This window comes from Solanum pennellii, chromosome 11 (assembly GCF_001406875.1).
Source record: "Solanum pennellii chromosome 11, SPENNV200".
In the NCBI taxonomy this organism is placed as follows: domain Eukaryota; kingdom Viridiplantae; phylum Streptophyta; class Magnoliopsida; order Solanales; family Solanaceae; genus Solanum; species Solanum pennellii.
The window spans coordinates 29,816,209-29,832,282 of NC_028647.1; the positions used below are offsets into that span (position 1 = coordinate 29,816,209).

General features: G+C 37.9%; 1 protein-coding gene across 2 annotated transcripts in view; it reads right to left on the bottom strand.

Annotated features, from left to right (window-relative positions):
* The window catches only part of LOC107003055 (pseudouridine-5'-phosphate glycosidase), a 9,852-nt gene extending 7,729 nt beyond the window's left edge, over nucleotides 1–2,123 (bottom strand). For both annotated transcript variants that reach the window (XR_001454596.2, XM_015201298.2), the window contains exons 1-4: nucleotides 1,941–2,123; nucleotides 1,739–1,862; nucleotides 1,196–1,306; nucleotides 149–231 (exon numbers count right to left, since the gene is read on the bottom strand). Coding sequence is in view for 1 of the 2 variants with exons in the window: in XM_015201298.2 (XP_015056784.1) it covers nucleotides 149–231; nucleotides 1,196–1,306; nucleotides 1,739–1,862; nucleotides 1,941–2,006 (384 nt within the window). In the remaining variant the exon portion in view is untranslated. The remainder of the gene's footprint in view (nucleotides 1–148; nucleotides 232–1,195; nucleotides 1,307–1,738; nucleotides 1,863–1,940) is intronic.
* Nucleotides 2,124–16,074: the final 13,951 nt, after the last annotated feature.

Genomic DNA, 16,074 nt, shown 5'->3' on the forward strand with positions numbered 1-16,074 from the left:
TATATATATATATATATATATATATATATATATATATTTCTCGAGCTAGTGAAATATAATTTTCAGCAGTCAAAACAAATATCTTTAACAAATATGATGAAGGCAAACAAGATATAGTTGCTCGGAGCGTAATTTGCAATTGACTTACAACAAGTGCAATGTCTCTACTAGCAGTTTTCCGAGCTTTGCTACCAAGACGTGCTAGAATCTCTAGTTCTTCTGTAGTCAAGCCTACAATAGAGAATATGATTCATGGTTAAAACATTTTACAGGCTACTACGATTCCCTAGTTAAAAGAAAGTTAATATAGTATGACAACTCAGAAACAACTTAAGGTCATGCAAGTATTCTAAGTTTTATCATTTCAGATGTTCACAGACTTCTGTAGTAATGATTGCAATATTCTGAACTCGTGTTTTTCATTTTTCAGAATTCCTCACAATGTGTAAGTTTAACAAATAATTTATCGAAGATTCAAAGTGCTGTAGAACATGATGTTCTGGAATTAATTAAGTACAAGACGGAAATGGCTCACAGCAGAGAAGCATAGATGCTCTCAGAAAGATTACTTTCCGCACCAAATTTCTCATCTTCATATTCCATTTCAAAAAACTCTCACTCCGTTTCTCATCTTCACATTGATCACTCACATAAACTGTCCAAGTAAATTGAATAGGTCAAAACTTTCAGACACTATCAGATACTCATGGAATACGCATCAGCCATATGCCAGCGCAGGAATATGATTGAGCATAGAAGTCAATGTACTTTACTGCAGTAGTGTATATTTTGAAGAAACATTAGTACTTAGTTAAAAAAGTTCCATTTCTTTCATAAGAGAAAGATATAGATGAAAGAGTTATAGCACTCATCAACTTGATTGAGCTGCCAAAAGTCGAAAGTTAGCATGAGTATGGGGTAAATATATAAGCAGATAACATGTAGACAACTTGGTATCTATTGATAGTTAAGATGCGTATTAAGAAGCCAAGAACAAAGAAGTTGATGTTTATTGCAGACCACTCATAATAGAACATTAGTAGTGTCATGAAGTCTTTGGACCCTTAGTTCAGGAGAGGTGTGTGATGAACTCAAGAAATCAACCCCACTTTCATGTCAAAGTACCCCAACAAAGAAAAGAGAAAAGAATGGGATGCAGTAAAAAAGAAAAAGAAATGAGGTCTCAAATAAACACCTATGCATGGTACGCCATCCAGAATAGCGATAGTGGCAGGTACAGCACCATTATCCCTCACAATGACCTCCAACTCCTTTGCTGTCTCGAAATTCTGAGGATACGGCATTCCTAGGAACAGCAAAAAAAGGCATAGTTAAAACTAGTACAAGTAGAACAAAAATGAGAATTTAATTTCAGCTCCTTAAGGCTAACTAATTTAATACATGTAAGGTTAAAGTAACACCAACAACGTAAGTGAGTTGTGGCAAAGTCTAAGTCTTTGGTCAGCACATTAAGTTTGGATGATTGATAGGTAATTTAAGTAACATATTATTTCCGCTGTATAAATGTAAAGCAGAAGTGTCCATCTTTTGTTTTAGTATTTAATTTGGGAGGAAGAGGTAGTGCATAAACAGCCGGTTCAACTTAATGAAGAGATTCGGTCCTCAAGGCAGTTAGAATAATGGAGCCTCCCAATAAGAATTTTGGCAAGTTGTAGTGTTAGCACTAGTACATGATTTTGAAAAAACAAGAAGAATTGAAGAAAGTTGTGGGTGGTACCATGAGATATGATAGTGGATTCCAAAGCAACAATGGGGGTTCCATGTTTTAATGCTTCTGAAACCTCCGGAGATATCTTAATCCACCCCAGATTTTGACCACAAGAGCCAGAGCCAGAGCCAGCCTATAACTCACCACAGATTAAACAAGCAACTTTGAATCTCAAACCTTGTTTTGAATTGCATAGTAACAGTGGTGGTACCTTAGAAGCAGAATCTGCTGCTGAAGTGAAGTGTCGACTGAGGATTGCTAATCTTGAATCAGCCATTAATCATCAACAATACTTTGATTTTGCTAAAAAAAAATAAAAAAACTTTCAACCGAGCTTCATTCTGATTTTCACAAATCGCCTCGCCGACCTTTTTAGTTTTTGTTCTTTTTTTAAAAAAAGTAATTGAAAAAATCAAAAATTACTTTAATTATAGGACTCTTTTTTTTTAATTTTTGAACTTAAAAAGGGTACTTTTTCTTAGTCAATCCAAACACACCTTCAACTCTGATAAGTATCGGGAAAAAAAATCTGACAATGAGAAGTCGAAATTGATTGACAGGGAAGTATTTTTATTAGAAATAAATATGAACTTGACTGCTCTAAAGACATCGATTTACTTGAGTGGTACTATATTTACCATTTTCTAGGTACATAAGATTAGCTTAGATTATTTCTAGTATATTAGACGTGTCAGTTAGAAATGGGTATCAACATGTCTGTTTAAGGATAATTTATATTTGTTTGAGGGTGCTTTAGACATTGAAGGTTAGATTAAATTGTTACGTGTCAATGCCCTAAGAATTGAAAAAGTTGTTGGGAATAAACCCGCAACAGAAATAATATTGCAGTAATAAAAGAAATAAAAGCGGAACACAGCAGTACGGTTAATCAACAAGAACAAAACGAGCAATAATGACACCAAGATTTTAAGTGGAAACTCTCTTGAATAAGGGAAAAATCACAATCCGAGAGGAGCAACTAATATCACTATAGTAAGGATTTTTACACTTGTAGGTCTAAGTAAAAATTCAAAGACCACTCACTACACACTCAAAAGAAATAACCCTCTTTTTATTTTCTCATCTCACTACAATTGCTCACACTCTCTGTTTTTCCTCACATACTAATTTTCACTGTGATGTCTCACTCTTCTTTTCTCTCCTTTGTTTTTGGTGCATTTAAGAATGAACAATGACCGTCCCTTTAATAGAGAACTAATGCAATAGCCTCCAACTATGCTACAAAAGAAAACAAATTTTTTCTTCTTCACAACTTACCAACATTTGACTTTTGAGGAAAGCTGGAAAATAAATCAGCACATGTATATCTAAATCTGTCAACCTTTAAAAGTGTGAGATTTCACAAAGTTTGGCCCATGGAAATGTACCCCCACAATCTCTCCCTCCACACTCATTCACCTAAAAGAGGTAACTCTAAGTTCTAGCTTGAGAGCATAGTGACTTGATACCACCTTGGTCATATTAGAAGGGTTTTTACTAGCTAGTAGGGATCTTCATGACCTACATAGATTTGTCTTTTATTTTTTCTCAAATTTAGTGATATCTCATGTCGATATGCTTTGTTCTTGCATGATACATGGTGTTCTTGCTCAAGTTTATTGCACTTTGACTGTCACAATAGACGATATACTCTTTCTGATGCAATCTAAGTTCTTGAAGAAATCGTTTTAGCTATACCGTGTCTTTGCCAGCTTCAGTAGTTGCATTATATTATGCCTCAGTTGTAAATAGTGTGACACACTTCTGAAACTTTGACTGCCATGATATAACTCCCTCCGAAAATGTAAACAAACATCCAGTAGTGGATTTTTGTTGTCAAGGTCACATTTAATATCAGCATCTGTATAGCCCTTCAAGATTGGATCAAATCCTTCAAAACACAAGCAGTCTCTTGTGGTACCTCTTAGGTACTTGAGTATCCACTTAACTGCCTCCTAGTGTTTTTTTTCAAGATTTTCAAGAAATCTGCTAACAACACCAAATGCATGAGCAATATTAGGTCTTTTACACACCATTGCGTACATCAAAATCCCCACTACTGAAGAACAAGGAACTTTGGTCATTCCCTCTTTCTCCTATTTTGTTGTAGGACACATATGTTTGCTTAACTGCATATAACTCGCAAGAGGTGTGCTAACATGTTTAGCAATCTTCATGTTGAAGAGTTCTACTACACGCTTAATGTACCTCTATTGAGATAGCCACAAGTTTCTTTTTGTTCGTTCTCGAACAATTTTCATCCCTAGAATTTGTTGTGTTGGGCCCAAGTCCTTCATGTCAAATGACTTGGACAAATCTCTTTTCAACCTTGCAATCAACTCTTTGTCTTGCCCTACAATTAACATGTCACGTCCACATAAAATAACAACATAATAATAAAATTATTGTCAGAAAATCTTTTTAAGTGTACACATGGATCAGAATAGGTCTTTTGTGTACGTTTGAATTTTCATGAAAGAGTCAAACTTTTTGTACCATTGCTTTGGTGCTTGTTTCAACCCATAAAGACTCTTATTCAATTTGCACACCATGTGTTTATTTTCAACTCTGGTTGCTCCATAAAAATCTCCTCTTCCAAAACTCCATGCAGAAATGTAGTTTTCACATCTAGTTGCTCCATTTCAAGATCTCGTCTAGCTTCCAGGCTCAAAATAGTTCGATAGAAGTCATTTTGATGACAGGTGAAAATATTTCATTAAAATCAATACCTTTCTTTTATTTGAAGCCTTTTACAAACAATCGATCTTTGTACTTAACCCACTTGCACATAAGCGGTCTTTTGCCTTTTGGAAGTTCAACTAGCGAGTATCTGCATTTTTCTATTGATATTTCATGTCTTTCTTGCACGGCTTTCATCCATTGGCTCTTTTTTTACATGAGACAACATCTCTTTAAGCCTTTCTGGCTCCCCCTTCATCATTAATGAGGATATACTCTAAGGAAGGGTACTTGGATTACTCTACTTTGTCTTTCTGATCTCCTCAGAGGTCAAGATTTTTCTTCTTTTTTTGGGTACTCCAGTTGCTCAGTATTATCACCAAGTTGCTCCCCCTGCTCAACAATCTCATCAGGTTGCTCTTCATGTTTAGCAACTTCATTGATCGTACATTCTGCATTTATGGTATGGTTAGAAGATGAAGGAATGGTAACAAGATTAAAAATTATACCATTTTTTTCTTGGCTTTCTCGGATATATCATCAACAGTTTCAATTTCACTTTCTCAGAAGATTACATCTCTACTTATGATGACCTTCTTCTTTACAGGATTCCACAGTCTGTACCCGAGCTTTTCATCTTCATATCTGATGAATATGCATGGAACTGATTTATCATCTAGCTTGGCTCTCTGCTCCTTTGGTATATGTGCAAAAGTTTTGCAACCGAACACCTTTAGGTGCGAGTAAGACATCTCATTGTTGGTCCAAACTCTCTCTACAATTTAAAACTCCAATGGAACTGATGGACTACCATTGATAAAATAACATGTTGTCCAAACTTCTTACCCAAAATGACTTAGGCAATTTAGCCACTCTAAGCATGCTTCTCACCTTCTCAACAATAGTGTGATTCATTGTCTCAGCTACTCCTTTGTTGTGGGGTTTTAGGAAATGAATTTTCATGTATTATTTCATGGTTTGAACAGTACTCTCAAATTCTCTTGAAGTGTACTCACCTCCATTGTTAGTTCGAAGACATTTTAGCTTTCGACCCGTCTCTTTCTACTATAGTAAAAGCATGAGTATAGACATGGTATCAATTTGACTATTTTTTGTCATTAAATTTCAGTTAAGGATCTGTTCCCTATATCTAAAATCCTCCACAACTTCTAGAGCAAAAGAGACAAGATTGCTCACAACCGATCGCCTCATTTTTTGATAGTTTCATTGTGTGTTCGTGCTAATTTTTAGTAATTTTGCTCAAATTTTCTGGTATCAATTGCTTTCATTTTTCTTTCCTTGTGTTTTTTAATTTTGTTGATTCTTGTTCTTATATTGATGGATAGTTGCCTTTAATTTACATAAAGTTGCATGTGCGTGATTTTTCTTTCATTCACTCCATACCTATTTTTTAGTTTTAGGAGAAGTAATTATTATTTTTGCTTGTGGAGCTGATTTTGAGAATCTCCCCAAAAAGAAGCCCAAGATTGAAAATAAGCTTCTTAAGGGCGCACACATTTGTGCTTTTCTTCTCAGACTTTTGTTCAATCTTTTTGGTTAGTTGTTCCTTAAAATTATTGGAGCTTAAGTTCTTTTGGTAGTTAATATTTTCGTTTTGTTAAAAAAAAATTGGAGACAATGACATGAATTCGACCAATCGTCGAAATTCATTTGACCCATAATTTTTTTATTTTTTGAAAAAAATTAGTATCATCGTTTACCAAAATTAATTATTTGGAGGCGATGACACCAATTCTTTTTCATGGACTGACATATTAAATTTTTACTTGTGTTAGTATATAAACAATTTTAGCTTATTAATCGATCCATTATCATATGTATTTATATGTAAGATTTGAATTGGTAAGAGTTCTTAATAATATGGATTAATCTTAAACTGATATAATTCTTTTCATGGAGATTAATATTTATTCCTGAAGTGCTAATCGAAGATCAATGCGGACATTTTTATTAAGCAAAATTTATTATAATATAATTTTAGGACCATATTCTAAAGTTCTGTTGCTTTCCTCCAAATAAGAAATCTATGACACCCATAGAATCCATACATTGCTTTTTTTTCTTCTTGATTTATAACCTTTAATTTTTTTAAATTCTTCAATTGTGGTCATAAATCATTGATGCATTTGTTGTCGGTTTGTTTCAGATTTTACTCTGTTCTTGACGTTTTTTGTGGTTTATTATTTTGAATTCTGGTGAAAATCATTCTTCTATTTACTTTCAATTTTATTGGGTGAGTGATATACCATGGTTTCACGGTACTTTCAATGTTTTTTTCTTAAGATTGGTGTGTGTCTAGAGCCTTTTTGTAGTAATTTTAATATATTTTATCTTTATTTTGCAAAAAATTTGTCCAAAACTAAAATGTAGAAGGCTGTGAAGAATCAGTGTAGAAGTGACCCACGAAGGCCATCGTCGGCCCGTCGGCCCATCGACGGACCGTAGGTGGTGACCATCGATTGGAGGTTCAAGCATCTGAAAGCAACTTGGAAAATTCTGACTATGTGTGGGGCTACGGAAGGATCGACGGTCCATCGGTTGATCGACGGACCGTCCTAGCAAAACGTCAATTTAATTAGAGAATGTAAACTAAGTATGGAACGACGAGAAGCATCGATGGACCGTACGTGAATCGACGGTCCGTGTTGTTAGTCTGTCGATTGGATCAGAGAAGATGCAAAGTGAAGACTGAGAAAAGATGCTAAGTATGGACCGACGGAGGCAGTCTACGGTCCATCGTTTGATCGACGGACCGTCTGTGGGGGTTGTCGATTGAAGACACGTTTTGGAAAAACTTTCCTTATTTGAACTTGTTTTTATTTAGGACTCTGTTTTCTTATAAATAGGGTGTAAAACCTCATATTTGGGGCTGGATTCTTATACTAATTTCATAATTTTGTCCTTGGAGATTTGTATTTGCAACTTGGGCATTAATTAAAATTTTTGGATTTAGTTTTTAATATAATTGTGTCATTTCAAGTTGAATTTTTGGGTTTTCTTCGAATTTATCAAAGTAAGTTCATGATTTATTAATTATCAGTTATGAATTGTGTTCTTCTAAGCATGGGTAACTAAATCCACAACTAGGGTTGTGGGAATAATGGGTGATTAACAAAATAAACCTAGCTAAATAATAATTCTCAATTAGTTATTGCATGCATCGATAATTCTTTCATTTATAAGTCTTTTTAACAAGTGCAAGCGTTAGAACTTGCCTTATTTCTACTTGCCGGACCAAGGGGGTAGTTAATAGGAAAAGAATTATCGACATAGATTTAGTGGGATACTATCTAATAGACTAGTTTCGATTAATGCAAAGTAATAACTAAGTCATACATCGAATATGAAGCTTAATATGAAGTAAAGGTATGAGTTAGTAAGTTAAACACATGTAGCCGAACCAAGGTACGGGGTGAAACTCTCTAAATGTCGGGCCAAGGATTTAGAGATACATAACTTACCACTTTGCATGCAAAACACTAGGGAAGAATTGTTATAGCTAGAATTATGGCGTTATGAATCTATGGGGAACACTTACACCCTAGTTTCTCTCATAACTTGATAAACACCAATAATTCACTCTTGATACTTGTTTGATTTCGCAATATTACAATACTTTTGTTTCACAAACCCCCCTTTAATTACTAGTTTTCGGAAATGACTTGACTAAATAGAACTAATCGTACATTGAGGTTAAGTCTAAACTATTTTCCTTGTGGGATCGATCCCAACCTAATAGATGGGTTCTTTACTTGATACGACCGCTTATACTTCTTTAGGGAATTTTAATTTGAGCGTATTAAATTTTGGCGCCGCTGCCGGGGAAAGTGGCTTTTAGATTAACTTTAATAACATTTACCGAATTTTAGTCAACAATTTCCTAACTTTACTTTTTCTTCGTTTGTTTTTGTTTGTCTCATGTCTAGCTCTAGTGTATGCCAAGTACACGAAGCCGAGGAGAATCAATTGTAGAATTCGGCCCTGAACTTAACCGGACAATCTGCAGAATGAATGATCAATAGAATCCCGCAAATCTAGGTGATAGGATCAACCGTCAGCTTCCTCTGCCGGTTGATGCTCACAACCAAGTGATTGTGGAGAACCCTGGTGATGGTGCTTTGAGGATGCGACCTCCCGTCCCACGCCCTCAAGAGTTCTATAGGGGCAACATTAACATCACTGACTCTGATTGGCCTCTTGTCCTACCTCCTCTACCACAAGGTCACACATTCGTGGTAACTAGTAGCTTGATGCAGATGTTCACCGCCAGAGGTTGTTTCCGGGGTTACCATCTGACGATCCACATGCTCAAATCGCCAAACTGAGATCGATGTGTAAGAGTTATGTAGGGAGACCAGACTTGGACATGGACGTAATCGGGTTAAGAGTGTTCCCTCTCTCACTGATGGGAGAGGCTGCAATATGGTTCACTAAGTTGCCCTATAATTCGATCTATACTTGGGACCAATTGATGAATGTGTTCCTAGCACGGTACTACCCGGTGTCTAAAAGCTCAACAACAAAGATAGAGTGAATAACTTTGTGGCATTACCTGGGGAGTCAGTGAGTAGCTCTTGGGATAAATTCACCTCATTTGTGAGAAGTGTTCCAAACCACCGCATTGATGATGAGTCGTTCAAAGTGTACTTCTATCAGGGGCAAGATAATAATAATAAGGCAGTGCTTGATACTATTGAGGATGGTTCTTATGGTGAGTGCACATATGCAGAGATCACAGAAAAGTTGGAGAAAATCTCTCGCAACAATAATGCTTGGAGCACTAGGAAGTCGGACACTGGGAGAAATACCTTTGCAGTGCAGGATACACACAATCCAGCCGCAAATGAGATTCGTGAAGAGATGGCTCAAATGAGAACTGAGCTCGGATTGGTATTGAAATATGTCAGTGGAGGTGCAGAGAAAGTAAATGCGGTGAATTATTTTACTAAACCACCACCGCCAGCGGATGACTACCACTATGAAGAGGATTCTTATGCAGTGAATGAGCAGATGGGGGGTTTTCGACCGAACGCCCAAGGCTCCAATCAGTAGAATTGGTGCCAAGGTCAATGAAATCAAGGTCAGAACTATGGTAATTACAACATAGAGGGACATTATGTTCGAGATGGAAACTACAACTGTGACAACAACTTCAACTAGGGTAAGTATGGTAACAGAAACGATCGAAGTGGGACCTATGTTCTGCCTCAAAATCGGGAATTTGCTCCTAGGGATGGTGGAGGTAGTATGGCGCGAGTTGAAGATATGTTACAAAAGACGATGAGGAGGTTTGATGCTAGTGATGAGCACGCCAAATAGTAGAGAGGTGATTTGGCTAATATTGGGCAAAAGGTGGATGCACATGCAGTCTCAATTAAGCATCTTGAGTTGCAAATGGACCAATTGTCTACTACTGTGAACCCACGTCAACCGGGTACTCTTTCTAGAAATACTATTCAAAATCCAAAAAATGATGAACATTGCATGGCAGTCACTACTCGAGGGGATAAGAAACCATTGATCCACCAATGTCGTCTGTAGTAGAAGATGAGGTGAGAAAAGATGAAGAGGTAGTTGAAACTAGTGGTGAATTGGTGGACAAAGCGGTAAAAGAAGCAGAAGTACCACAAAAAGTGATCCCCATTCCTAGACCACCACAACCATTCCCTCAGAGATCAGTGAAGAAAACTGAGGATGGTAAATACTGGCGTTTTATCACTATATTGAAACAGGTTTTCATCAATGTCCCATTGATAGAAGCTCTAGAACAAATGTCCGGTTATGCCAAGTTCATGAAGGATAAGGTTACAAAAAAAAGATCGGTAAGTTTTGAGGATGATGACAAAATGCAGCATTGTAGTGTTATGTCTATAAGGTCTCTTATGCAAAAGAAAGAAAATCCGGACGCTTTCACTATTCCATATACCATCGGTTTGTTACACTTTGCTAAATCACTATGTGATCTCGGTGCCAACATAAATCTCATGTCTCTCTCTATTTATAATAAATTGGGTTTGGGTGACCCAAAGCCCATTGTGATGCGGTTACTGATGGCCGATCGAACAGTGAAGAGGCCTATTGGGATACTCCATGATGTGTTAGTGAACGTGGAGTTGTTTATATTTTCAGCCGATTTTGTGATTCTTGACTATGAGGTGGATTTTGAGGTGCCTATTATTCTCGGGAGGCTGTTCGTTGCTACTGGTCGCGCCTTGGTTGATATGGAAAAAGGATAGATGAAGTTTAGGTTAAACAATGAAGAAGCAACTTTCAATATTTGTAGGTCCATGAAGCAGAGTGGTGAGCTCCAAATGGTATCCGCTATATCCTATAGGGTTGAGAGTACGTCTGAGGTACAAATTGAAGAGCGCCTTGGTGTTGAGGCACTAGCGGCAGTGATCATGAATTTTGAGAGTGATGGTATTGAAGAGTATGGTTCGTTGGTTGCGACACTTGATCGAGGTGAATTTCAGTTCAAACCAAAGAAATTGGAGTAAGATATGAAGCATCGCGAGTCTTCACCCGCGAAACCATATAGAGAGGAGTCCGCAAAATTAAAGCTTAAGGCTCTACCACCTCATATAAGGTATGTATTCTTGGGAAGAGATGACACTTTACCGGTAATCACTGCATCAGATTTGAATATGGAACAAGTAGAGTGTATGGTAGAAGTGTTAAAGAGGTTCAAACGAGCCATTGGTTGGACTATTGCGAACATTATTGGGATCCCACCCGGTATTTGTTCACACAAAATTGAAATCATGCCCGATCACAAGCCAAGAATTGAGCACCAAAGACGTTTGAACCCACCTAAGCAAGAGGTAGTTAAGAAGGAGATTATTAAGTGGTTGGATGCCGGAGTCATATATCCTATCGCAAATAGTAGTTGGGTATGCCCTGTTTAGTGTGTGCCCAAAAAGCGGGGGGATGACAGTGGTTCTAATTAGAAGATTAAGCTTGTTCCAATGAGGCCGGTGACTGGATGGAGAGTTTGTATGGATTACCGGAAGTTGAATGCGTGGACTGAAAATGATCATTTCCCTATGCCCTTCATGGCGTGGACTGAAAATGACCATTTCCCTATGCCCTTCATGGATTAGATATTAGATAGACTCGCAAGAAAAGAATGGTACTGTTTTCTTGATGGTTATTTGGGTTCAAATCAAATCTCTATTGCACCAGAGGATCAAGAGAAAACCACATTTACTTGCCCTTATGGGACATTCGCATACAAGAGGATGCCTTTTGGATTGTGTAATGCACCAATTACTTTTCAGAGATGTATGATGTCAATATTCTCCGATATGGTGGAGGACACTATTGAAGTGTTTATGGATGACTTTTCAGTTGTTGGCGACTCTTTTGATCATTGTTTGAGTCACTTAGCCGAGGTTCTCAAAAGATGTGAAGATTGCAACCTTGTGCTAAATTGGGAAAAATGTCACTTGATGGTGAAAGAGGGTATTGTATTGGGCCATCGCATCTCAGAGAAGGGGATAGAGGTTGATCGAGCAAAAGTTAAGGTTACAGAGAGACTTCCTCCACCCATCTCTGTAAAAGGTGTGAGAAGTTTTCTTGGGCATGCGGGCTTATACCGGAGGTTTATTAAGGATTTCTCTAAAATTGCACATCTTTTGTGCAAGTTACTTGAGAAGGAATCTAAGTTCTATTTTGATAAATTCTGTCTGAAGACATTTGGAGAGTTGAAGGAGAAGTTGGTGTCTGCGCCCATAATTATTTCCCTAGATTGGAGTAAGCCATTTGAGGTGATGTGTGATGATAGTGAGGTTTCCCTTGGTGTGGTATTGGAACAAAGAAGGGATAAAATCCTTCACCCCATCTATTATGCTAGTAAGGCCCTAAATGAAGCACAAAAGAACTACACTGTGACTGAACAAGTGCTCCCTGCAGTGGTATTTGCTTTCGAAAAATTTTGCTCCTATTTGCTTGGCAGGAGAGTTATAGTGCATACTGACCACTCCGCTTTGAGGTATTTGATGGCAAATAAGGATGCGAAACTAAGGTTTATTAGATGGGTGCTACTATCGCAAGAGTTTGATTATGAGGTGAAAGATAGAAAAGGGACTGAAAATCAAGTTGTTGATCACTTGTCCAGATTGAAAGATGAAGCTATGCGAGAGTTGGGTGAAAAGGTTGAAATTGATGATACCTTCGCTAATGAGCATTTATTGGCTGCTTCTCATTACTTGATTCCATGGTTTGCCGATTTTGCGAATTATCTGGCTAGTGATATAGTTCCATCGGACTTGTCCTTCCATCAGAGGAAAAAGTTCATGCATGATGTAAGAAAGTTCTTTTGGGATGAGCCTTACTTATACCGAAATTGTGTTGATGGACTTATTCATCGTTGTGTGCCGGAAGTGGAGATGCTAAGTGTTTCGGAGGCATGTCATTCCTCGCCTGTGGGTGGGCATCATAGTGGTATCCGAATTGCCCATAAGATTTTGCAGTGTGGGTACTATTAGCCAACCATCCACCAAGATGCTCATGAGTTCGCCAAGGCATGTAATAGGTGCCAAAGAGATAGAGGAATTTCGAAGAGGCAAGAGCTCCCTTTAAATCCAGTTCTAGTGATTGAGTTGTTTGATGTATTAAGCATTGATTTTATGGGCATGTTTGTGAGTTCTCATGGGATGAATTATATTCTTGTGGCGGTAGATTATGTGTTAAAATAGGTGGAATCCATAGCACTTGTCAACAATGAACAGAAGAGTGTCACCGCATTCTTGAAAAAGAACATCTTTTCCAGATTTGGCACATATAGGGACATTATTAGTGATGGGGGATCTCACTTTTGCAACAAGCTTTTCAAAGGGCTATTTGAGAAATATGGGGTTCGCCACAATGTAGCCACTCTATACCATCCACAAACTAGTGGGCAAGTTGAGGTGTCCAATAGAGAAATCAAGCAGATCCTGTCGAAAACGATGAATGCTAATAGAACGGATTGGTCAAGGAGGCTTGATGATGCTCTTTGGGCTTACTGGACTGCATACAAGACTCCCATAGGTATGTCTTCATACCAACTTGTATATGGGAAGGCTTGTCACTTGCCGGTTGAGTTAGAGCACAAGGCCATGTGGGCGATAAAGAAACTGAAGATGGATTGGAATGAAGCAGCGGAACACAGACTTAATAGGTTGAATGAGCTTGATGAGTTTCACCTAAAAGCATATAAAAGTTCAGCCATCTACAAAGAGAATATGAAGAAGTACCATGACCAAAAGATTGAGAAGTGCGAATTTGCGGTTGGGGACTTGGTGCTTCTATTTAACTCTAGGTTGTGCTTTTTTCCACGCAAACTCAATTCCAAATGGACTGGGCCATTCTTGATCACTAAAGTGTTCCCATGGAGCGGTTGAGTTGGAGAACAAGGAGGGTGCAAGGTTCACGGTAAATGGGCAAAGAATCAAGATCTATCTAGGGCATGCGGAGAGTGTCCATGAAGTGGTTGAAGCATATAGTCTTGATGAAGTCTGAGTAATCAAGGATCTTGCGTCGTGCCGCGACGTTAAATCAACGTTTCTTGGGAGGCAACCCAATTTGTATCCTCTAGCCAACAATAGGTTTTTCTTTTCTTTGTAGGAATATTTGCATTCTTTTGTTTCGTTTTGTTTTACTCAATTTCATGTGTTAATTTTATTAGTGTGATGGCTAGAGAGTAGTTTAGGGTCCATTCTAAAAAGTGTCCAGAAAACACAAAAAGAATGGCTTAATGGGTGCTAATATGCAGGGACCAAACAACAAGAATTCTGCAGAAATTTGTCTGGTGCACAGATCTACGGACCAACCGACGGGCCATCGTTCAATCGACGGACCATCGATGGTGTCCGTAGATCCCACGTATGTATTGAAATTTTGTCTAAATTTTGGTCACAATCGACGGTCTGGTCGACGGTCTATCCACTGACTTACAGACCGTCGACGGGGTACCATCAGTTCACAAAAACCAGTGACCCCACCCGACCCGACCGGCTATATTAGATTATACCTATTCAGTTACCCCCCCCCCCACACACACACATACACACACATCTTTTCAAATTCCCTCCCAACTGTTTCCCTCCCCTTATTGCCTTTTTTCTCCGTTATCTCCCACAATCACTCCCTTCCATTTTCTTCCAAAAAAAAAAACAATTCTCCCAAACTCCCAGAAATCTCAAAACCCTAACCCTCCAATACTTTACTTCGTCTCCTTTGTGTGTTCTTTAGTCGATGTTTGAAGGTGGGCATGTAGGTTGTTGTTGCAAGATCACCCACTCATTCACTCCACTACCGTTTACAGGTATTTCATTTCCCTTTGCTTAATAAATTCTCGTTCATTTGCTTGTGGAAACAAATAAATTATATGTGGGTCTTGACTTAGGGAAAACTTTGCATGTTAAACTTGTTAAAATTGGGTTCTAATGATAGAAAGTGAATGGTTGGGGGTGGAATCTGTGTAAATTCTAATAGAATAATCTCATAGAATCCGTGATCGAACTTTGCAAAATCGAAGCCCTAAGGATGACAAATTGGTCTTATACTTGTTATTACATGTTGGGTGAACTTGTGATGTGCTTGAAATTGTCCATATGGGGGGGGGGGGGGTTAAANACATTACGAGACCCCATCTGCGGACCGTCGGTTGATTGACTGACTGTCGATAGGGTCCATCGATGGCTAATATCTAAATCTGCTCAACTTTGGAATGATGGAAGGGTACTACCGTCCGTCGATTCAATATATAAACCTACAATTTTCGTCAAACATCATCAATAAAAGTAACAAAGTATTTATTACCATTTATTGTTACTATCTCTATTAGACCATAAACATCATAATATACCAAATCAAGTGTATCCAACTTTCTTTCAGATGATATCTAAAATGAGACTCTATGTTGCTTACCAAATAAATATTATTTACAAGGTTTATCATTGTACCTTTGGATAAAAGAGATGAGTGATTTTTTGGAAAGAATTTGCAATCATTTGTCGCCCATATAACCCATTCTTCTATGCCACAAATCTACAGAGATCTCTTCATGAGTCGCATTCAGTTCACCTTGGCATATTTGTGCATTTGTCTTGTGCAACGTGCCATGAGAAACTCCTTTTGCAATCACTAATGACCCTTTGGTGAGTCTATTTTTTATTTGCAAAGTAGTTCTCGTATCCATCTCGGTCCAAAGCAACTCCCCAGATTAAGTTCATTCGCAAGTCAAGTACGTGTCACTTTTAAAATTCAAAACCAATGTGCATTTGACATTTGTCTTTATGTACATATATTCGATCTCCGCAATATTTGAGTAGCTTGTGTTACCCATTTCACATTGCCAAAATCACCTGCTACATATCTGCAAAAAAAGATCTCTTACCGGTGAGTCATGGTAAGATGTTGTTGTGTCAACCACCCATTCCGACTCTACACCTGCCAAGTGCATGCATTCCTCTTCCTCGTTTATGAGGAGAACAACATTGTCATTATTTTGCACCATGGCAGTTGTGTTGTTATCATTCTTTTGGTCGCTGCTATCTCATTTGCTTCTTTTTAGATTCAAACAATATCTTTTGAAATGACGTGGTTGATCGCAATTATATCAATTTCTGACGTTTGATTTTGATAGGACCTTAGACTTTCCA